General features: G+C 46.0%; 1 protein-coding gene and 1 long non-coding RNA gene across 3 annotated transcripts in view; one reads left to right on the forward strand and one right to left on the reverse strand.

Moving 5' to 3' along the window:
- LOC135391455 (axin-2-like) overlaps positions 1–24,066 on the reverse strand; it is a 108,930-nt gene that overhangs the window by 35,761 nt on the left and 49,103 nt on the right. For both annotated transcript variants that reach the window (XM_064621713.1, XM_064621714.1), the window contains exons 6-10: positions 23,087–23,218; positions 9,311–9,431; positions 8,115–8,252; positions 7,710–7,988; positions 329–531 (exon numbers count right to left, since the gene is read on the reverse strand). In XM_064621713.1, coding sequence (XP_064477783.1) covers positions 329–531; positions 7,710–7,988; positions 8,115–8,252; positions 9,311–9,431; positions 23,087–23,218 — 873 coding nt within the window. The remainder of the gene's footprint in view (positions 1–328; positions 532–7,709; positions 7,989–8,114; positions 8,253–9,310; positions 9,432–23,086; positions 23,219–24,066) is intronic.
- Positions 2,818–3,778, forward strand: LOC135391457 (uncharacterized). The gene is made up of 4 exons (XR_010421953.1): positions 2,818–2,921; positions 2,981–3,048; positions 3,215–3,266; positions 3,334–3,778. It is a non-coding gene; the product is annotated as an uncharacterized LOC135391457 (long non-coding RNA).

The following is a 24,066-nucleotide window of genomic DNA, read 5'->3' on the forward strand; positions in this document are numbered from 1 at the left end:
ATTTGACACAAAAACACATATGACCTACGCTACATGACATGATACACAAACTCGCGAAACTCTGAGAATGCACGAGACACGTCTGAACACGTCCAGCGGCAAAATGTAACTGATGACGGCTCCAGCTCCAGCTGCCATCGTTTCGCATTTCCACGTGATGGAGAAGAGCGGATCAGTTAGCGGAGCACAGCGCAATTTACTCTTATCTGTCACATGCCGCGCTGTACACAGACACCACGGTCACCCCGCAAATATGCCGTCTTTTCTTCAAAATGAGGCTTCTAATGGAAGTGCATTAATAAATAAAAAACGCAGTCACAAGACATACCTTTCCTGGCCCGCCATGGTGCAGGGTAGAGGCTCATAGATGGCACTGGTGCCACTGTCTACGCCACTGTCGGAGAGGCCCCTGTGATGCCGCACAGCAGCACCAAGCCCTGTCTGACGTCCACAATGACCAGCTCTCACAAGCTCTTCTTCAGGCGAATAATCACGAACTGCACCACTGTCACTGGAACACGCATCCCGGTCCTACAATGACAAGAGCCGCCATTAGAAAATACTTGCGCAAATAGCGCACAGAAACTACATTTTAATTTCTACATCAACTTTAGTGCACACAGTCAAAGCTTGTGTGTTGTCTACCAATACTTTTTATTATCACGGACATAATTTTTACTGAACGCCAGCATACTCCGAACCGAGAGAGTCAGCGGCGTAGTCTGTGTCCTAACTGCTGTCTCGCACTCCTCAGCAATGTCAGCTTCCTCAAGTGAGTTTCGATCATTCACATCATGTCATGCTTTCTGGAACAACTTTATTACCTTGTGTATTAGGACCATGTGTTTTCAGGTTTTAGGATTTTAGAAAATCGAAGGGGTAAAGTCGGGTTTTATTTCAGGAGCCGTAAAACAGGATAAAATCAGACAATGTGAGGCGGAAAAGTACTTTTTTTTTTTTATTTGGGGGGGAATAAAAATGGTCACTATTCCCATTTTTTATGAACATAAGATGCGGAACAGCCGTGTTGAATGTGCAGTGCATAGTATTCTACAGTGCCTGTATCGCTGGCTGGATTGGCATTTTGCCATGTTCGTTTTTGTGGGGTTTTGGGTTTTACCCGAAGTACTGCGCTACCTGCTTACGATGCTTCTTACCATGTGCAGTCCCCTACCAAATTTTCTTTCGCCACAAATTTTGGATGCCCCGCATCCCAGCCAGCAACCGCTATGAGCTATCACCACCATTTTGTATACAACCACTATTGTGTGTACGTCCCAAACTGTGTCCTGCACTACAGAACTTTTGTCTTGAGTGCATAAACGAGCTGCATAGACAAGCTGCACGTTCTAGTGCTTCCGCTGTAAGCAGGTAAACGTACTGCACTTTCTACTTTGAGTGTGTGGTTCCATACTTCTTAAAGGATTGTCAATTCATGATCGCCAGAGAAACTCAAAAGTGTAACAAAAGCACTGAACATGAAATTCCAAACACATGGCAGCAAGCTCATGACTCTGGGCGAAGAGCGGGATGCCAGTGGCAACTGCAGAGTGGAACAACTGCAAATCACTCAGGAATTACATGGCATGGAAAGACAGCCAACTATCGTTGCGGGACAAGGGTTGTTTACGACTGGAGTAGATAACTGATGCAGGAACTTTGAAAACGCAAAAGAAGCACTTTCCGTCAACAAGACAGTGGTGTTCAGATGCCATTCAGAAGATAGAGGAGGTGTTTGGAAAAGGCAGATTTCTCATAAAATTGCTAATGCAGTTTCCGACCGATTTTTCAGACTCCTAGAAGCCACGACAGCAGTCCGATTTTGCGGGTAGTTCGAATGTTTAGTGAAGGACATAAATTCACTTATAACAATATACGGTAATCCTCGATATAACGAAACTCACGGCGACCACAATTTCTTTTGTTGTATCGAACATTTCGTTGTATTGATTCGAAGGTCGCGAATCACCACCTTCGATTCAAATTGCGAGGGCGCGTGCAGTACATAAGCGTTGATAATACCCACTATGATCCGGAAAAGTTTTTTGTGAAAAATGACAACGATGACAAATATGGCGCCAAAGGGCACGTACGGCATTTTATTTTTGCGTGAAATAACCGGTTATTTGCGTCTGCGCCGTGCCTATAGAAGATGGGGTGTTACGCATTGTTTCTACACCGCCAAAGCCTCCACAGGTTTCTCCATATCGTGTTGCGATCCCGCAAACCTATGGCGGCACGTCTTTCGCAGGGCTCTCCATTGCTACATCTTTGCCCCCGTAAAGAAAATCATCTCGACCGATTTTGTCATGTACAACGGCACACAAATGAAGTGTCTCCCACGTGCGCGATGGCGCTTTGCATCTCATACTTTGCTGTTGCCTTTGTCCTGTACTTGGCTGCAACCGGACAGCTCAAAATCAGCCCGGAAATGAGAAACCTCAGAAGGAAAATTCCAAACATTCCAATGACTCAAACTTCCTTTTGTACGCTCTAAAATCTGTACCTCCTACGTACCCGACAAAATAAGGGGTTCGTAAGAAACAGAGGGTTCATAGATGGTGCGCCTTTGAGAACCATCTCATTCATGAGGTTCGGGCTGCAGCGTGTATAGTTTTAAGCGGTACATAGCGGGTTTGTGAAGTCACCGACGACTTGAACCGCCTAACACTGCCATGAACCCCCTGTGAACCTTCTCCTCTTGTCCACGAAAAAGAAAGAAAGAACAAGATGTGTGCACCTCATGAACTTCTCGTCAATAGAAGGCAATCTTTTGCTTGAGGACGCTGTTGGCAATGTTCCAGACAGCCGCTTGCTTGCGTCCGTGTTTTATCATGTCGTCGTGCCGGCGCGGTCTGAATGGTGTTGTTATACGCGTTTCATATTTCCAGACTGCAACATGCTTATGTGGGATGGCACCAGTATGTACCTGGACATCTTGTTATTGGCTTCTTACTGCACCCTCACCATTTTGTCGCAGGGATCAAGGGAAACGATGTAGCCTCCGTTGATTTCCAGACTGCAGTGTGCTTGTGAAGAAAGGCGTTGGTATGTAGCTGCATCTTTTTTACTCGTTGCTCGCTACACGGTCACCATTCATATTGTTTATCGCAGAGATCAATGGAAACGATCTGGTCTCCATTGGGTACAAATACCACTGTTTAGGGTTAGTCTTAGGCAACAACTGTTTTGATACGCCGATAAAACTTTGCAGGTTATGGTATCTGGCATCAGGAGGAGCTTGGGAAATGGAATGCAGATAACAGGTGAACGTGCAAGTCTATCTCCGATAGGCGAGTTTGCTGATCGCACTTGTTTGTCTCTCCCATATAGATACTTATAAACGGTCACTCCGTCATTCGTTCTGCTAGGTTGAAGATACAGGTAATTGATTAGCTCGTTACTCGAGCTTTGTGTCATATACGCACATAGATATGAACACTGCCTCTGTGCCACTGTGGATCTTGAACGCTTGCTGCGATGTGTCTGACGACGACATTGTGCACGTTTTTGAACGGTATGGTTAGTATGGTAAGTTAGTATGCTTTGAATGGAACGAAGCACAATGATCTGTGGGCAGGTAGTGACAAAGACAGCGACGAAGAAAATGGTGATGAATAAATGGTATTGTGCATCGTTTCCAACTGTTACACTGCCTCCCAATCTCTGTTTACAGTAAAACCTCGTTAATTCGACCCCGATAATTCCGAAAGTCGGACTGCCCGCAGAGTCCCGGCAATCATGCATACAAAGGTATTGGAATCGAAGCTCACTAATTCGGAAGCATTTGGAGCGATTACGGATAATTAGGCGCTCCAGACATTCACTTCTGGGCCACGGAGCAAAGTTGCGCAAACGTGACAAGACCAGTCGAGTTGTGGCGCCAGTAATCAGCAGCAAAGTGAACTGACGAAGCACCCATTGCCATCACTATGATCACTGGCGTCACGTGATATCTGTCCTTCGACATAAAGGCAAACAACACGTGTTTGCACGTCTTTTGAGTTTTTGGTCTTTGTAGTATCATAAAACTGCTTTCGGCACTGCGGTTTTGTAGACCGCAGCGAGACGTGAGGGGGAAAAGGTCGGCGCGGACGAGGACGATGATCGCCATTTTGATAGCGTCCTGCTTGCTTCAACGCAGCTTTCGGATTACTTTGCAATTGACTAGGGTGTCGCCGTAGCCAGACTGTTGACAGAGCATGAAATCGTCGGCTACGCCCTGGACATCAACGCGCCACACACTGCATAGGATGACAAATGTGAGTGAGAGAAACAGAGTGTTCCACCCCGTCGCACCATCAATGAAGCCGCAGAGACTATTGCCATCCTCAAGGACTTTTCCAACAGCACACCCGACAGCGTTCAGGTGCATGAGCACCTATCCGCGATAGTTGTTTTCAACACACAGATTTTGTCCTGTAAGCAAACAACGATTAAGCAGTTTTTCTCTAAATAAACCTGCGTTCACACAGGCAGATATAACTGACATTTTTTGCCATTTTGGCCTTTCGTTAGTTCGACATTTTGATAATTCGGACGTTTGTCGTAGGTCTTGTGAGATATGAATTAACGAGGTTTTACTCTGCTTTCTTTCCAACTTCGTGTCTGAACTCGGGGGTCGTCTCAGATTCGATGATGTCTTTGATTCAAGAAAATATGGTAAGCTCTGCCTTCCCACACGCACACGCTGCGCTTCTACACATGCGTCATATCGGGGATGGCAAATGGCCTTTGTCCCTTCGTGTCGTAAAAGCAGTACAAAATTTCGAGCGCAGGAGTTCATTTTTCTGCCATATTTTTGGCACTCGGGAAATGGTAATCACAGAAACGAGCTGAGTACAAACAATCAAGCAGTAATCAGTAAGGCTGTGCGAATATTCGAAGTAATTAGATATTCGGGCTGAATACGGCAATCGCGTATTCGACATTCGATTCCAATAGTATTTTGTCGAATACTTCGAATTATTCGAATCATCGATCACCCACTGCAATGGCGTGCACATCTAGCAGTTTCGGTTTCTACAGGCTAAAATTTGGCGGATTTTTTGTTTCAATGCGTGCAACACTGGGGCGGATCCAATAAAATCTGATAAAAATCCAAAACTTTTATGGGGAGTTGATGCACAGTTCTGTATGCAGGTGAAGATTACACCTCGCGTGTGCCTTATTTCGTGGTGTGTTATGAAACGACTCAAGGCTATGCCCTAATATTGTACTACAATTAAGCGGCATATCAAGCGCTGGAGTATCAAGAGTGGAACATACTTTTCTACCTCAAAAGGCAACTACATAATTCGTTGTGGCAACATGCGTCATTTCAAGCATGCACTTGGAAGCACTGCTTGAGGCAGCAGTTCTTTTGCATCTTGATTCAGAGCCAGAGGAAACATGAAAGCAATTATCGGCAATGATAGCCTAATGCGGCACAAAAATCTAGTACAGTGTCGTGCAAGTTCAATGTTGGTCAACTCTAGCAGAAACCAGCAGAAAGTCACTACTAGAAGCCAAAGAGGTATGAAGTAAGATTGCGGCCACATGTTCCTGAAAGTGATGAATGAGATATAATCGATTTTCTGCTAATTAGGTAAGTTTTCTGTTGTTTTCACGACCTCTATTATGTCATATGATAAGAAAAGCATGTTCACTGAAAAACTGCACAGCATTTCTGGCGACCTTCTCTTTATTTTTTTTCTTATTTTCCCATTCAGAAGTTATGCAAGTTTACCGTTAGATTTCAGTCACAGAGACAATTTAATTCTTGTTCTCCATAATTCAAAATGCCATTACATGTGGAATGGTTTCCCTGCACTCAAAGGATATGTAGTAGCTATTGGAATACATCACAAATATGACAATGGCTATGCTGACAGAAGATATTTTTCAAGCTGTAGCTTTCTGTGTAGTAATATGTGTAGCAATATTAGAATGCATTCGATTCGTTATTACTATCTGAAGAAATAAATATTCAACTCGTATTCTATTCGAACCAAAATTTCACTATTTGCACAGCCCTAGTAATCAGTAATCAAGCAAGTGAGTATGCTAACATGTCATCGGTGAAGATAATGTTTTTAAAATGTTTCTTTTCCTGTTTCATACACAGGGTATCCACCAAACTGTAAGCTTCAAATTCCCTGACTTTCACAGGTTTTCACTGACTATTTCACTGACAACTTGGTGTCTGCTCCTACAGCTTGACGCAGTTCACTCATAAAACAGATCATTTATTGAATTCAAGTAAACAGAATACAGTCAAACCTCGTTACAACAAAACGAGATAGAGCAAAATAATTTGCACTCCCCGGCAGAGGGCCATAGAGATCAATGTATTTTAACTCCCGCTACAACGAAATACTTTGGCCATCACCTCGATACAGCGAGAGAACGAGATAAGGTTTATGATCCCAAAACAGACTTCAGGGTCACCAAAAAAAAAAAAGGCCGCAAGAAGTGTCCTGTTCCCGCGGCAAAGGGTGGCACTCGCGATCGGGGTCGGACTGAGGGTCGTGAGGGATCTGGTGCCTACAAAAGGAAGTCTGAGTCATAGGAAGTTTCAGGATTTTCCTTCCGCGGTTTCTCCTTTTCGCGCTGGTTTTGAACTGTCCGGTTGCAGCCAAGTGCAGGACGAAGGTAGCAGCAGAGAGTACGAGACGCAAGGCCTGGGAAATGCTTAGGTCACGTGGTGCCGTACGTGACGAAATCAGCCTAGATGACTAGCATGTTGTAGCAACGGAGAGCCTTACGGAAGATGCACTGCCATGGACGTTAGAAGGTTTGCGGGACCGCAACACGATATGGAGAAAGGTGTGGAGGCTTTGGCGGCATACGAACAATGCGCGTGACACCACATCTGCTAGGCACGACGCAGACGCGAATAACAGGCTATTTCATGCAAGAATAAAATGCTGTAGGTGCCCCTTGGCGCTGTATTTGTAGTTGCCGTCATTTTTCATGAAAAAACTTTTCTGCATCGTAGCGGGAGTTATCGATAATTATCTACAGTGTGCGCCCCCGCGAAGGTCGCAATTCGTGACCTTCAATTCAATACAACGAAATGTTCGACACAACGTAAGAAGTTGCGGTCTCCGTGAGTTCTGCTGTATTAAGGTTTGACTGTACATATTTCTCCTCACTGTTTAAGATTACTGCTTCTTTCATGCAGTAGGGAGACCTCGTGCTGTGTTATGACCCTTGGCACAAATATTCTAGGTTGGATTCTGTATTCAGCATTTTCCAATCCATTGATATTCAATTCACTTCAAATATTAGGATTCGCACTTCTCTACAGTTAAGTGTACTTTGAATGTTGGGTTCCAATTTTTCCTCGCGATGGTGTTCTCCGCAAAAGGTTTTTGTGTAAAAACAGTGTGTTCTATGCGCGAGTAAATACAGTAGAATGAACAATATTGAACAAGTAGCATGTCGCACTGTCAATAGCAGACAAATTTTTCACAGCAAATGAGGCACACTGCCGGACACCACAAGTTGTGGGGGAGTTACCTGGAGGCCACGAAACTCTCACCGCTACCGCCTCTCCCCTGACCTCGTTGTAGCGCGGATATTCCAGTCTAAGATGACCCCCCCGAGTTTGAAACAGAGGATTTTTCAAAAAAAAAAAGGTTGTCTTAGATTCGAGAAAATACGGTATATCATGTGCAGGGCCAGCGGCTGCATTGGACATACCAAATTTTCGCTGTAATACACACCTTTCTATGCCAGAGGTTGTGTCCCAACACAGCATAAGGTGATGGCAGAGATGCACCTCGCCTCTTAGGCGACGTGGAACGAGGCGGTGTCTTCCACTGTGGAGAGTCGAACACCCTTGACACATGGTTATCTAGGATACTCTGGGAGCTGGACTCCTCCACTGCTAGGAGACGGTCACAAAGAGTAGGCTGTTCCATTGCAGACGCCACAGCAGCTGTAGGCGCACCACAACCAACCAGAGGAGGCAGAGGTCGTGGGGTGCCTGGAAAGTCCTCCATCTGCAGAGAGCACAGATCTCAGGATTGCATTCACAAAGAAAATTCAACAGCATTTTATGAAAAGAAAATTTTACACCGACTCATAGTGTTCCAGTGCCTGTATGGGTGACTAAGTTCCTCGCTTACTTGAGACTTGTGGAAACGTTCCATCTTCTCACCAGCATCCACTTGCTTCTTCACTACCCGCAACTTCTCAGTGAGGACATTTGCAAACAGTGGCGGGTTCTTTTCTGCCAGGCTGTACGGATGTTCCAGCTGTGTGCGCTGCATGAGCACAAGGAGCATTATTCTCTACGTTTCACGTTTCATATGCATCACTAATTGTGAAACAGGTGCAATGTAGCCATACTAAATTAGTAATTTAGTATGACTGCAATACGACTGGCTGCTGGGTGATTTCAAATCACCCAGCAGCTAGTCGTAATTTTGCAAGTGGACCAAAAAACAGATTTTCTCAAAACAGTCATGTCTCGTTATCATGGGCACTTTTGACCCTAAAAAACTGCTCATAAAGCGAGTCGTCCATATTATCAAAATCAACAAAAAACAAAGAAAAAGTATTGCAACAAGAAATCAGTAATCAGTGCTTCCTACCCGCATAATGCTGTGCACGATTCAGAGTGGAAAAAATCTTAGCAAATTTGAAGTGATGGCCACTGAGCGCTGTCGCCCTAAAGGAATTGAAGTGCTGTTCACACCTGCATTCAGTTCAGCATATGCCACATGTCTCCAAATGACCTACTCTCTTCGACCTAACAAAAGGAAGAATCTGAAAAAAAAAAAAATTCTTGGCCCCATACAAGCATTTGCAGCATCCTATTTTCCTGTTCCATGCCAGCAAATACTTGCTCAAAGATGACCGAAGCTCCTTGTCAGTTCTGTCCATAATAGTGAGACAGAAATACATAGGTTTCCATAGGGCGAGTACCTTCTTGCACAGTCCATTGTTCGAAAAGAGAATCTCCATATTAACGAGACGTAAATGCATTGAAACCCCAAAAAATTCGTCCCCAGAAAAAGTTGTCCATAATTCGAGTTGTCCCTATTAAAGGGGTCAACATTAACGAGGCACGACCGTACATGAGCAATACCATTGTACAGAAGCAAATAACCCGTACTTTTCGGGATGTCCTCGTTCAACACACTCGTGTGCTCTCTCAAAATGAGACACCCACTTCAAGCTTAAGTCAGGTGACATAGAAAGGAGATCCAGCAAATTAGAAATTTTGTTCTGCTCCCACACAGGTCACACACACCCTCCTTCTACGGAATTCTTCTCACTTCCAATTCTTGCTCCCAAAAACAATGCAAAAGAACCTTACTGGTATAATGACATGCTCCCCTTGTGAGTCCCTGTTTAAGCTGGCATTCTTGCGAATGGCAGCACTCTGGCTGTTACTGCAGCGGTGTGAAGTCTTCTCCTTGAAGGGTGGAACGCTGTCTCTGCTCAGACAAAACAACTGTGTATCAGTACTACACTACGTACCAGGTAAAATGTAGACCAGTTTAAATGAACATAATGAGAGTTGCAGAAAAGTTTAGTATATCAGCATAACTACTAATGGAATGCAAAAGATACATTCAAAGGGGGAAGAAAAATGACAGCGTAATGCAAGGGAAAGAAGAGAAGGCAGGACAAGAGGAAGAGGAGGAGAGAAAAAATGAAAAATGTTGTATTTGGTGCGTAAGCCACAGGCCAGGAAGCATTACAAGTAACATAATACAGTCGCCGACTGATATTTCGGACATCTAGGAGCTACAAGAGCAGTCCGAATTATCGGTACAGCCCGAATTTTCAGTGTAGGACATAAATTCACTTTATTTCAAAAATGTTACTTATGTCAAAACTTTTCACTCAGAACATTCAAAGTGACTTAAAACAGGATTTATAGACGAATGTCGGCTCAGTTCCCCCTGAAGTCGGTCCGGGGCGCATACTAACCCCCATGTACCCCACTCCTTCCTGCTGCCCTCTCTCCATCTATTCACGTCTGTATGCCACTCATAGCCACGGTTTCTTCGCGGCACTAACGCGGAATTTGAAAAAATGTTCTATACGTATCTGCTTCGCTGCGTAAACGCCCAACAATGTATCGCAGTGAATTTCAGCCAGTACATCATCAGTGTGGTCACCAACTTTTTTTGTTCCCCGCACATTAAACGCACAGTGACTTAAGCAGCACGGCCAGATCATCTTGCGCAGCGCCAGCCATCCTATCGCGGCTGCGCGTATCACGCAGCCAATGAGGAGGAGAGCCAGAGTAATGCACGACGAATGAGAAGGACATAAAGAAATCCACGCTTGATGGAACAGAAGACAATTTGGTGTGGTACAACTGAGACATTTGATTCCGGAGGGGCCGCTGCGAATATCGCTGAATAAATTGGGAGTCAAGTGTACCTTAAGTGTTGGGTTCCAATTTTCCCCCGCGTATTGAACACACTGCCTCAATGGTGCAATGTTTAGGGTAAAAAAATGTGCATCTTATATGCGTTTAAGTCTTTTTGCTGCTTTTCTAGCCTTTCTGGCAATTATTTTGTGGGGTGTTGCAAGATTTTTGGAGGATGTTAGGGTGTGCGTGTGTGGGAAAGGGGGGGGGGGGAATCTGCTATGCACATGGTTTGAAGTTCGTAAACCATGTTTTTACCTCCCGACTTGCACTGTCATCACTTTTGGGCAAAGACACACACAAAAAAACAACAGAAAACGACAACTGAACTCGACAACTAGTCATGGATCCATAGAAGAAACTTTCTGATCATGTAGGACAGGTGTCCCAAACACGGGCCGCGACGCTGTATAGACCTCTACCCGAGAAACGTCATTATGACGTTGGTAGACACACTGAAACCGAAACAAATCTCAAAGGGAGGGCTGAGTTCTGCGAATGGGCACTTGTTCGCTGCCTCCTATTGAAAGAAAAATAGGACCGAAGGTCGCGGCCCTTTCAGGGACCATCGTAGTCCCCTCGAGACCGTGGCCTTGTGGCGCTACCTTGTTCGCCACCAGCGTCGAGCGTCGTTCAACTCTACCAAATTGGTGGCGCTGTCGAACCCTATGAGGCCATTTGTTTACAAACAGAGAGAGGTCTATTTTGCAGCCCGCCAGCGATGTTTTTATGTTTTAGGTTTTAAACTGTTTAAACTGATCACTGAAGCTGTGCATAAAATTGCACACTGTGTCCCAGTAACCATGTCCAAAAATTGTAAATGAAGAAGTTTGCTACGTAAAGGCATATGGTGAACGATATTTTACTACAACTACATGTTTGCGACTTTCACTGCTGCTAGCTTTGTCTTCATAATCTTTTTTAGGACTCTGCTCCAAAATTTAATTCTATTTTATGTCACCAGCTAACCAACTGATTGTTTTACGAAACCATTTAGTAGCCAGTACCTAACATGCTTCAGTCTGTCATGAGGCAAACTCTTATAGTTGCATTGTTTATACAGTTGAACCTCGTTACAGCGAAGTCTCATGGGAACTATGAATTAGTTTGCTAAAACCGATACTCATTGCATCAGTACAACACAGAAAAGCTGTTATCGTTTCGTACCGCGATATCGATAATGTTGCGATTCGACCAATAAAGTAACGACGAGAAACAGCACGGAAAACATTTTATTTGACGAAAAAGTTAGTATTTTTTGCTGCTTGGTTTGACTCACACATTTTACAATAAGGTTCCCAACCTTGTCAAGGGTGCAAACTGTGTCGCACATGTTCCCATACCTGCCAACCTGATGAACTCAAAATTCTGAAGACTGCCCACAGCGCACCCTGTAGCCACTATCGGGTAGAGCTGCGTCGAGTTATCGTTACTTCCGTCAACTGCAATTGCGAAGACATGTCGTTGCAGAACATTGCATTTTGCGCGGCCGCAGCCAGTTCACCGATGATGACAGCAGTCTTCGTCCGTTCACATCTGTAGCACGTCCCTCGGTCACTTTTTGGGAACATCTTCTGGAACAGCGGTCACACGTGGTCGCTTATGTTCCGCAGCTGGTTGTGCTCAACCAGAAAACCTGTGAAAAGGCACTTGGCACGTGCGAGGAACACGTGCAGGTATTTCTTCAGTTTGGAGAGCGCCATCGGAGGAGACAAAACTACTGTACGAGACTGGACTGACGATAGGACGACGACGCGTCTTCTCAAGAAACACGGACACGATCAAAGGCGTTATCTGCCGCCATCTCCATCCCACGATCAACTAGATTATAATGACCATGTCATAATCGGCAACCCCTATGAGGAGCCCGTCCGCATGATCCGCTAAGGGCGCTACTCATCGGCCCGCAAGATCTACATCATGATTGGAACATGGAAATTTGAATTTTTAACGCACAGAAGCGGACGTACGACTACCATAGTAGACGACAGCAACAGTTCATATGAAAATGAGCAAAATGATGATGTTAATCAACTTTAGGAAGAAGCATCTCCCGTGGGACATTTCCACCGCTTGTACGAAAACACTAAGGTAAGCTGAAGTACAAAGTACAGCAGAAATTAAGGACGCAATAACCGGGCTGATGAGTAGTGCCACCGCTAGCTTCCCAATGAAGCGCTGGGAAGGGGTGCGCCTGACATGGTCGTTATAATCTAGTAGGTCGTGGTCCAGCCATGGATGGTCATGCCGCCAAACACGCGTTACGGGCTAATTCTTCAGGAATACGTTTGAGCAGCTTTTAAAGGAAAATGAGAGAAGAAAAAAGCCCAAGGCCCCAATTTTCCGGGAGATTGGAGGGAGCGTCCGTACAATCGGGAGACTGAACGAAATTCGGGAGTCTCCCGGATAATCTGGGAGAGTTCGCAGGTATGTGTTTCCATCTGACTCTATCGGTGGTAAAGAAAGAAGTCTTTCAGTGCGTGCATAATATCCATGGCTTCAGAGTTTGATGGCCGATGTTTTTCGCCGTCTTTGTCGGCACTTTAGCTTTCACTGTCACTAGCTACGCACTCCGCACTGCTTTGCCTGCTCACGCAAATGATATTGTCCTCATCAGTCAAGTTCAGCGCCACCATGACATTGTCATCAGCTGATACAAAATCCTCGAAAGTGGCATCTCCCACATTCAAACAATTCCACACAATCGCTTGTGGATGGTCCTCTTAATGATCCTCTAGCAGAGTCTCCGTGCCACACGCAAATCCTGATTTCACAAAACAATTTCTGACCATGCATCTCTATTGTGGTTCTCGCAGCTATGGCTGTAGGAGGGCGTTGCTGGTCCAGATCGAAAACCAGCCTGGAGACCAGACTCTTCCAACAGAAACTTTTCAGTCAAACCTTTCAGTCGCCTCTGAGACATGATACCGTCGCCTACATGGTCGTAATGTCATAACAGTTGGAAGGACACAACCGAAGGGAACCAGAAAGCGAGAGACAATGGCATCAATGTCAGAACCTTCCAAATCTGGAACGCAGAGGTTGAGGGCGAGAGGAAGGAAAGGGCAGGCACACGCACCAGATGGAGTCATAGCGCAAGGTCGTTTGTCTGTTTCCAACTCCCCCACGCGGAGATTAATCCGCTGGGCACATGGAGCAAAACAAGTGGCGTTTTTTTACGTTTATTGGAGATTAGCAGGTTAAAGTGTCACGCGGAGTCAGTTCGTATTAGCCGATAATTCCGTAGCTGGTGGTGGAAACTACTTATAAAAACAGATTCACCATACAAATAAAGCACGACCAACAGCCCATCTGACAACAAATTCGATATAACCAATAGTTTGTACTGACAGTGTCCACTGTAACGAGGATCGACTGTTGTGGCGGAGAGGACAGTAAATCATCTTTTGTTCGCTGATCTGTATCAATTAGCTCCGCTGCGATGACTACTTTTGTGCCTTTCCTCATCTTTCTGTGATGCTGGTGTGGTTTGCACACCTTTTCTCGTCGCAGGAAGAGGAAAGTTTGGCAAAAATCCACGAGCATCCGACGGCACACCTGTTGAATGGCAGAACCGTGAGTGCTTTTTTTTTTTTTTTTTTTTTTTTGTGCCACTGTAGGTCCCCAAGAAACAATTAAGCTCCATGAGCAAATGGAGGTAAACTTCGCACTTGGTGACATGAAAAGGCTACTTTAGGTTGGCAAATTTTGGAGTTCTTAAAAATTATGAAGGCATCTCAAATGAGATCCGTATCAGAAATGTCAAAACGCTTTGGAACTAAATACCATTGAATGCGTATGCCCACGCAGCGTACTCCCTACGTATTCGTCCGCTGTCATGGATCTCATCAGTAAGTTCACGTCAAGAATTCAGGACCTTGAAAGCTTGAGTGGGAGGTTCGAACACTTCACCGATCCATTTTCCGTTGCCCCAGAAAAACAGGGATCCCAAACAGCACATGGAACTGATGTGTAGCTCTACTTTACGACAAAAATATTGTGAGGTGGAAGCTCCTGTGTGTTTTACAGGTACTTAGACAGCAAGACGCTTCCGTCTCTTTTTGTTAATACGGCGTGGCTACTATCGATGTTAGCAGCACATACGTTTGTGAGCTGTTTTTTTTCCCTCACGAACCTCAACAAGACAAGTCACAGCTATCTGATGTTCACCTCAGAGTGCACCTACGAATTGCCACCATGTCAGCAAATCTGAAACTGGACTTGAGAAGCTTGCAGAAGAAGAAGCGGCCTCAAGTTTCGTCATCCAGAAACTAGGAAACAGAGCGTTTTCAGTATGACATATCTTTGCGGTTAGTTTACATGCGCAAATCCAGTAACACATACTTTAGAGTTTCAAGCTAGTCTTCCTGTGATCGTTCGGATTGTTTTGTTTGTTTTCCAAAATGCAAATAGCCGCACGGAACGGCAACTATAAAGTGTGGAAATAGCAGATGCGCAACAAATAAATCATAGTGTTCTGAAAGCTGCTGTTCACAATGTTTGCAGGGAACACACCTTTTGTGTGTGTGTCACTATTCCTCCCTGCGCTGCCCCTCCCACCTGGTCCAAGGTTCATATGGCCCGCAAGGCAATTTGAGTTTGAGGCCCCTGGTGTAAGAGAACACACGTTGGGAGAAGCTTTCCAATGTTGCGCTGCGTGTCTCAACATGAAGGACGTTACATTAGACTATTTTGTATCGGCCGATGATGCCGTTGTAGTGGCACCCGAACTGACTAACAAGCATATGATAGCCGAGTTAGGCACGCCGAACATCGTCAAAGATACGGTGAGCGATTACGATGATGCCGAGGAAGGCAGAAAAGACGTGGAGAAGCCTGTTGCAACAAACTCGGTTGGCTTGCTTAGGGACTCGTTCTTACTGATGCACCCAACAGTGTCTGAGGAAGAACCATGTAAGGCCTTTCGTTGCATTCATAATGTTGAAGGTATCGTTGTGCGTAATATGGTCGCAACGAAGCAGGCAAAAAAATTTTTTTTTTAAATAAACGTGTTTGGAGTTACCTTCCTGTGTTTTGATTTTGTCGGATCAATTGCAGATATGGCTGGCATCATATTCCAGAATTCGTAAGCAGGGTTTATCGTTTTTTGTATTCTAGTGTTACAACGAAAATCCGATATAACAATTTCGTAGTTCCCACGAAACTTCGCTATAAAGTGGCTTGACTGTAGCTTATAATTAGGGCCCGACTTTTCAGGTTATATTTTTCAGCAACGTCCGGGGGTAAATACAGTCGACCCCCATTTATCCAGACTTCATTTATCCGGATCCCGCGGTATCCTGACAAAAGGCACGGGAACGGATTTTCCTTCATGTATTTTGTTCTCGTTTATCCGGACTTCAGCTTCCGGACTCGGACAAGAATTCTAGGGAACTAAAGTCGGAAATTCTTGTAATCCAGCTTCAGTTATCCGGACTACCGCGAGTAAGAAGAGACGCTGACCCCGCTTCGTCACCCTTTTCGCTGTTTTGGGGTTATTCCCGTCACACGTCAGGGACCTACATTCCTCCGTAGGGGAGACAACCGTGCACGATGACCCCCTTTTCTATTTGTGTGCGTTGGGTCACGTTGACCAGTCGAGTCATTTGGAAATATCTCGAGCAACTGTCCGGTTCTAGAGGGGAGAACTCCAACCCGAGGGCCTGCTGCATACGGCCCGTTGGCCGATGAAGACATTCCCCTAGCTGAGCTGCGATCCCTGGTGCAGAGGCTGCGACTGCCGTAAATGATGCTGCGGTTTCTGACTACGTTGACGTTGATAAGGATGACGACGCGTGTGCAGCTGTGGCTGATGACTGTGTGATTGCTGCTGTTGCCTCCGATGATGTGCAGCAAGACGGTGCCGATGACCCCAGTGAGACACAAGGCTTCGACATTGACACTTTGCGACCGCACTGACATTCTTCGAGCAGCGCAACAGCGTGGCTCAACTCTATGCACTTAGCAAAAGTTTGCAGGAATCGAGTGCCTACACTACTATGTAACAGCTGTCATTGACGAGATTTCTGTGTTTTAATTAAACCTTGCTCTGTAGGACGTTTCTATTCGGTCGTTTCATTTATCCGGATGCTCCGGTATCCGGACGATTTCGCCGGGAACGGCACCGTCCGGATAAACGGGGGTCGACTGTATCAGTTTATATTTTGCTTCTATAATTCGGGTGTAATGGGGTTGAACTGAACCAGATTCAGCACAATTCTGGTTGAACAGGATTGAATCAGGTTTAAATCTTCGGTTTACTCGGCATAATACACGTGACGCCCCAGTAGACACAGAGTATCAATATTTAGTCCATGCATCTAAGAGGCAGCAGGGTCTCTGATTTGACAGTTTGTATGAGCAGATATGAGCATAGTTACGCACTTACAACCCCGTTTCCAAAGTTATGGGGTAGTTCTGATGACTTTGGATCCCGCCTGGTGCAGCAGTTTTCGGGGAAATATCGGGTTAAACCCTGCTTTTGCTGATTTGAATCCGGGAAAGGGGGGGGGGGGCGTAATCGGGCACAACCCTAAAAAGTCAGGCCCTCATAAATTATGCAAACGAGTGCAATAGTATGTTGATTTGTATCATACTATACGTTATCATTACATTAAAGCATCACTAACTATACATCTTAAAAACCAGCAAAAAACAGAGTTTTGGGATAAGCAAAATTCTGAAATTTTCCATGCAACAATCATACATTAGAAAAATTAACTAATTTCAGCAAACTTATTTTTGAAATAGAACCGGAATTTAGAGCCCTACAAGGGCCCGGGCTTGTTATTGGCTGTGTGCTCCGGGCCGGGCTCGAGCCGACAAGCCTGTTTCCGAGAACCTGGCTCGACCGGGTCACGCAGCTAATTCTATACAATGCAGGACTACAGTCGCCGATTGATTTTTCGGACCTGAAGGAGCCATAAAATTAGTCTGAATTATCGAGCAGTCTGAATTTTTAGACAACTGCGATCTGCAATGTTTAAAAAAGATTTTACTTGAGCGCTCACGCTGGCATGAAATAACATTAAACTCCAGTTTGCTTCACCGCAATGACATGGGATAACGCATCATGGAGAATTTCTGCTAGCCATCTTGTGATAGACTTCCACGAGTGTAGCAACGGCCGTAAGGATCACCGCGTTTGACGTGGGCGCAACAGCAACCTTTTCGTCGCTGCCACTGTCTTCCGAAACTTCAGACGGCAGATCGAGAACCTGGCCGATGATGTTGTCATCAGAGCATACATATCGAATGCTACACTATCATGGGACCTCCACGCCCATGCTACTAAGCTCTGCCTGTAGCTCCGCCTTCGTGCACGCGCTGGGTTGGGTTGGGTTGGCGTGCTTTCCTTCGTGGCGCGAGCTGAAATATCGAGTTCCGAAACACACTGTAGTGCGTCTGTTTTGGCTCTTGGAAGACGAAAAGTCGGAAAAAGAGGCATGCCTGGAGCGAAATGAGTACGAAAAATCGCGTGGTCCGTCCAAAATATTGAAAGTGGAAATACACTGGCTCTATGGGGCCTTTGACGGTGCCAAAAGTTTTGCTCAAAAAATTGGAAAGTCCAAATTTTTGGAGTGCGAAGTACAGTCGCCGGCCGTTAATTCGGACCCTAATAATTCAGACTTTCCAATAGTTCAGACAAAATCTTGGACTCAATCAATAGCCCCCATAGAACCAATGCATTTCAGCTTCCAATAATTCGGACCGTTTTCGGGGCCACAGCTCGATAATTCAGACGAATTTTGGCCGCCTTTCCCTGTTTTTTGTGAAAATCCACGCTCCTCAATTCAAAATCGGCACCTCGAGCTTCCGACTCCCGCTCGCCGCCGGGCTGCCCCTCCAGTAGCTCCCTCGGAGCGCCGCCTGCGGGGAGGAGGAGCACGCGCCCGAGCAAAGTTTGCGTTCATGTGATCGACGTTGCTGTTTAGACGCGCACTTCGGATGCGAAAATCGAAACTGTGGAAATGTCGTCACAAATGTCGTCGTCATCACCGATGATGAGATCGTCGCCGAAGTTCTGAACCTGGCTGCGGATGGATCTGACAACGACGAGGACGACGACGAGAACGTCGGCGAACCTCCGTCTACTGTGCAGATCTTCGCGGCCATTGATACGCTCGGACGAGTTTATTCAGACAGTGTGACATTATCAGAACTGCAGCGTGACGTTCTGTCTCTCTCTCGCGCGCTGATATACAGACGCGTATTGACACTTTCTTCCGTCCCGTGTAAATTTTTTGTAATAAACGCCAGTGTGAGAGTGGATTTTTATGATTAACTACTAATTCGGACTGCTCGATAATTCAGACAAATCCCGTGACCATTAGAAGTCCAAATTAACGGTTAGCGACTGTATCTGTCGGCGACTGTATTAGTTCATATGATCAGATGCTGTGCATATGCACATGGAATGCACATGCACATTCCATGCTGTGCATATATTTGCAAAAACAACCAAAGGACACTGCCTTAGGCGCAAGGTTCAACCTAGTAGAACCTTCTCAAAGCCACTTCACATTGCTCCCGACTCCTCACATCTTTCACAATCATGTTCGCAAAGCTTGGTGAGAGGGGTATCGAGAAGGAGGAGTCTGTCGACAACATCCCCTAACACCACAAAAACTTGTAGTGTAACGATAACGCAGTTGCCCAAGTGTGTTCTGGGTTTAATTTGGCCTTGTGCTGTTGCGGTGCTCAAGTTCTTGTATTTTTGTGTCCCGTGCGTTCTCTTCTTATAAATTTAGTTACAGCTAGCAAGGCACGGCTGGAAATGCTAGGTCGGGCTCTATTCGCTGAGTCAGCAGGCCGGGTCGGGCTCTACTCACTGGGCCACCGGGCCGGGCCGCATAAAAATTGGAAGGCCTGCGCCATTTTTCAATATGCCCAGAAAAGTCTTCCTGTGCAGAGCTCTACCGCAATTACACAAAATGACCGCTTGAAAATACAGTAAAACCTCGTTAATTCGGATTTCAAGGGAGCGCAAAAAAAATCCGAATTATCAGGGTGTCCGAAATAACGAATTTACGTCAAAAAACGATTATCTTTATTTATTTTTTACATGCGCTGCACTCACACAGGTTTATTTCCGAAAAAACTGGTTAATAGTTGCCTGTTTACCAGATGTTTACACGCGAATAACGAGTTTCCGGACGCCCGCAAGCAGTTCCTCAGCACAGGTGCCATCGGGGCCGTCGTAGAAGTCCTTGAGGGTGGCTAGGGCCCGAGCAGCGTGCTTCACGGACGGTCGCGGTGGCATCTCCTCACAGTCGATTCCGCTGTCGGATTCATCGCGTTTTGTGGCGAACGCATGATTGATACGGTTTCCGTCTGTCAACTGGCGTTGCTGTTGGCCGGCGACAGCAACGCCGTCGTCAAGGGAAACGTAGTCCGCGAGTAGCACCGTGTGGGGAAGAACGCGGTCGAAAACGCCATCGCCTTGTATGCTGGCCTCGAAAGTTTCTTCTGGGGCATCCAGTTGGTCCTCAGATTGCACAAATCCGCTATATTTGAAGCAGTTAAACACCACTTTTTCCACTTTTTGCGTGAGCAATCATGGCCATGTGCAGTCCGAACGCTCCCATTCAGTTACGAACGCCACGAGGGGCAGCGAGGAAGGGCAGCGCACGTGCAATGAGAGAGGGAGAGAGAAGGAGATCGGATGATGCTCTCTCTCGATGGGAGCTTGCGCCGCTCATTTTCGCGTTTGCGACAGCCGATTTTCGGGCTGGGAGCTCAATGGGAGTCTAGTGTACCGCTCTTTTTCGCGTTTTTGGCAGCCGATTGTCCGCCACGAAGTCCGAATTATGCGGAGCCCGCTCAATTTTTTGACGAATTAATGAGAGCGTCCTGCCATAGAAATACATGGTTGTTTTGACGGGACCAACTGGAGGAGCCGAATTATCCGAAATTCCGAATTAACGGGGGTCGAATTAACGAGGTTTTACTGTACAAGGGTCATTCAAGGTTGACTGAGACTTCTATTTCTTTAAATACAAAAGTAAAATTCAGGAAGCACCAAAATGCACCTGTTTTTCAAAGTATTCACCGTGCACTGCCTTTTGGGTAGAAAGGAGTGGGCTGCTGTTGTAGCCACTGCAGGATATCTTTTTGGAGAGCTTCATCTGTGTGGAACGTCTTTCCTCCAAGGTGCTCCTGAAGGGGCCCAAACAAACGGTAATCGCTTCGGGTAAATCTGGGCTGCAAGGAGGCATGGGGCAAAACCTCCCAGCACATTTCGGCCAGGTTTGCTACCGTCAAATTTGCTGTGTGAGACCGAGCATTGTCATGAAGAATGACCCTTCCGGACAACATCCCAGGCCTTCTCTCGCAAACTGCGTTTTGCACTGCAGCCATTATCAACATGTAGTAGCACTGGGCATTAACCATGACCCCTTGCTCCAAGAAGTTCACATGGATGACACCCCGTATGTTCCAGAAGACAGTTCCCATGGACTTCCCAGCAGATGGCAGCATCTTCCTTTTCTTTGGCAGCGGGGCTTACGTTGCCATTCAAGACTGCTTGTTTTTGTCTCTGGGGTGAAATATGGGGTGATGACGATGGGGTGAAGTTTTATCACATGTGATGACTGATTGGAAAAATGGGCTCAGAGACTGCCATGCGCTCCCTTCTAGTCACAAGTGAGGTGTCGGGGAACCCATCTTGTACAGACTTTGCAGAACAGTAAGTGCTCCACACCGCCAACGCTGACATAGTCACAGACCGATTTTTCGGACTTCTAGGAGCTATGAAATCAGCCCCAATTAACGGGCAGTCCGAAGTTTTAGTGAATGGCATAAATGCACTTTATTTCAAAAACCTTCATTCAGAACATTCAAAGTGACTTTTAAAAAGTGCCTATACATGTCTGCTTAAACGTTCAACATCGTATCATGCCGTATTTCAAAGAGTGTAGTACTATCATTGTACGCACTAATGAGTGTAGTCATTGCAGCAAGGATTGCCACAGCGGACAGGGGTGCATCAATGACATCCTCGACGCTGCCGTCCGTCGTTTTTACCTTTTTTGATGCTATCGGCGCCGAATACAACGTTGAAGCTACGCTGCTGAAGCGTCAAATGTTAACCCTCGAGCATCAATGAATTTGCATCTTCGCCTCTACTAACACATCTATCGCAGTAACATCAGTGACATCCTCAACTGATGTTGAGGTCGACATTTCAGTATTTCCGTTGAATACACGCGTGTTAAAAGATTAGCTCCAAATATAAGTCCAAATTTTTGGAGTCTGAGTTATCGGTCAGTGACTGTATTACGCTGGGCTGTCCCGAACTGTTACTCGCCAGTTCTCGAGGATGGCTTGCTCAATGCCGGCGACGTTCACTGGTGTGATTGCAGTCTCACAAACGTGTCCATATGGTTCATTCAGCACCATATCCTGTCCTTCGCCAAACTGTTTGAATAACTCGTACACTCTTCCCCTTGACATCATTTGATCCCCATAGTGTACATGTAATATTTGCAAAATCTCAGCTGGTTTGGCGCTCTCCTTCACAAGGAACTTGATTATGCATTGCTGTTGCACAGCTGCACATACACTGCTTGCTGCCACGACAGCTGCTGGTGCTGCATGTGCACTGCTTCACGTGCCGCTGACACGAGAAGGATTGCACTTCATCCTCCAAAAGTTTTATTCAATTACATTTACTCACTGATCTTTCTCGAGCCAAAGTCCCGGTCAACCTCGAACGACCCTTGTACAGTCGAACCTCGATATAACGAAACCCACGGGGACTGCAATTTCTTTCGTTGTATCGAACATTTCGTTGTACCGAATTGAAGGTCACGGATCGCGACCTTTGCGAGGGCGCGCGCTGTACATAAGCGTCGATAACTCCCGCTACGATGTGGAAAAGTTTTTCGTGAAAAATGACAACAACTACAAATACAGCGCCAAAGTGCACCTACGGTATTTTATTCTTGCGTGAAATAGCCGGTTATACGCGTCTGCGTCGTGCCTAGAAGACGTGGTGTCACGCATTGTTCGTACGCCGCCGAAGCCGCCGCAGCTTTTTCCATATCGTGTTGCGATCTCCCGCAAACCTTCTACATCTATGACAGTGCGTTTTCCGTAAGGCTGCCGTTGCTACGGCATGTTTGTCCCCGTCAAGAAAATCATCTAGGCTGATTTCGTCACTTCCGCCGCCACGCGAACGAAGCATTTCCCACGCGCGCAATGGCGCCTTGTGTCTCGTGCTCTTTTTACTTGGATGCAACTAGAGCGGCTCTAACTGCAACTGGACAGTTCAAAACAAGCGCGAAAAGGAGACGCCTCGGAAGAAAATCCCTGACCTTTCAATGACTCAGACTTCCTGTTGTAGGCACCAGATTCCTCCCGACCCTAATCGCGCGTGCCATCCACCGCGGGAACAGGACGCTCCTTGCGCCCTTTGTTTTCATGACCTTAAAGTCGGCTTTGGGGTCATAAACCTTATCTCGTTCTTTCGCTGTATCGAGGCGGCGGCTAAAAAGTGTTTCGTTGTAGCGGGAGTTAAAATACATTGATCTCTATGGCCCTCTGCCGGGGAATTCAAATTATTTCGCTCTATCGCGAATTTCGTTATATCGCGTTTCGTTGTAACGAGGTTTGACTGTATATCTGTTTTTCATACGATGACCTCGGAGGTTTTGAAACACATGTGCACACAAATAAAATTTACAACAGCAATGAAAAATTGCATACACATCAGTGTTGGCATCATCCGTATAGGCTCCCGAGGACATGCTGTGCCGCTCGCTATCCTGCGCCGACGGTGGGACAAAGTACGAGTTCCGCACGTGGTATGGATTTGGCACAGGAATGCTGCTTCTGGATCTGCATGGAATGAACACGTTCAGGTCAATAGAGCTGAGATGACTAATCCAGATAGGAGAGGGAGACGACACTTGTAAATCATAAATCTTTACAAATACACCAAAAGCAAGGCAAAAACAGATCGAGTAAGCAGTGTAGGCCACAGTGTTTATCACGTTATTTCCGTATATGCCCGAAGTGAGTTGCTCCTATTAAAGGAGCATGGAAGTCACCCCCAAAATATTTTTCGTTTTTTGCTGCGACATCTTCTGCAACAAATAAAATGAGCTCCTGCGAAAGCACGAGGAGCGCAGGTGACCAACAGAGCACACGCAAGGCTCTGATTCGCACACCTTCAAAAAAACCTCTCCACGTGCAAAGAGCGGCATCGGGAAACGACAACACGTCATGACGGATCTCGGGCTCCAGCTTGTGACGACTGACGTTCAACGGCACAGCTCAAGCATGTATAAGCGGCGTGGGAGCCCAGTTGAAAAAACAAAGAAACAAGACACTGAGCAGTTTCGACGTCACGCAGGGCTCGTGTCTCTCGTCCGCGACTGCTTTTCCCAACTGTCTTTGTAAATTTTATTGCGCAGTGACAATACACCGCAGAGCGAAAATATTTTGCATTGTGACTCCTGGTGGACAGTTTCACAGATGAAGCAGCGTTTCGAGCCACATTAAATGTCTCTTCCATGCTCCTTTAAGTGTGAAGAAACAGAGCTTCATTGCTTACGGAAAACAAGCCATCAGCAGTCATCTAGCTAGAAATTACCTGGAAAACTTTGCAAGGCATATTTTTCTATAAGTTATCTGTGTCTCATTTCTTGTCTCACTTTAAGATATGGCTAGATGGAATTCCAAGC

The sequence above is a fragment of the Ornithodoros turicata genome, chromosome 4 (genome assembly GCF_037126465.1).
Source record: "Ornithodoros turicata isolate Travis chromosome 4, ASM3712646v1, whole genome shotgun sequence".
In the NCBI taxonomy this organism is placed as follows: Eukaryota; Metazoa; Arthropoda; class Arachnida; order Ixodida; family Argasidae; genus Ornithodoros; species Ornithodoros turicata.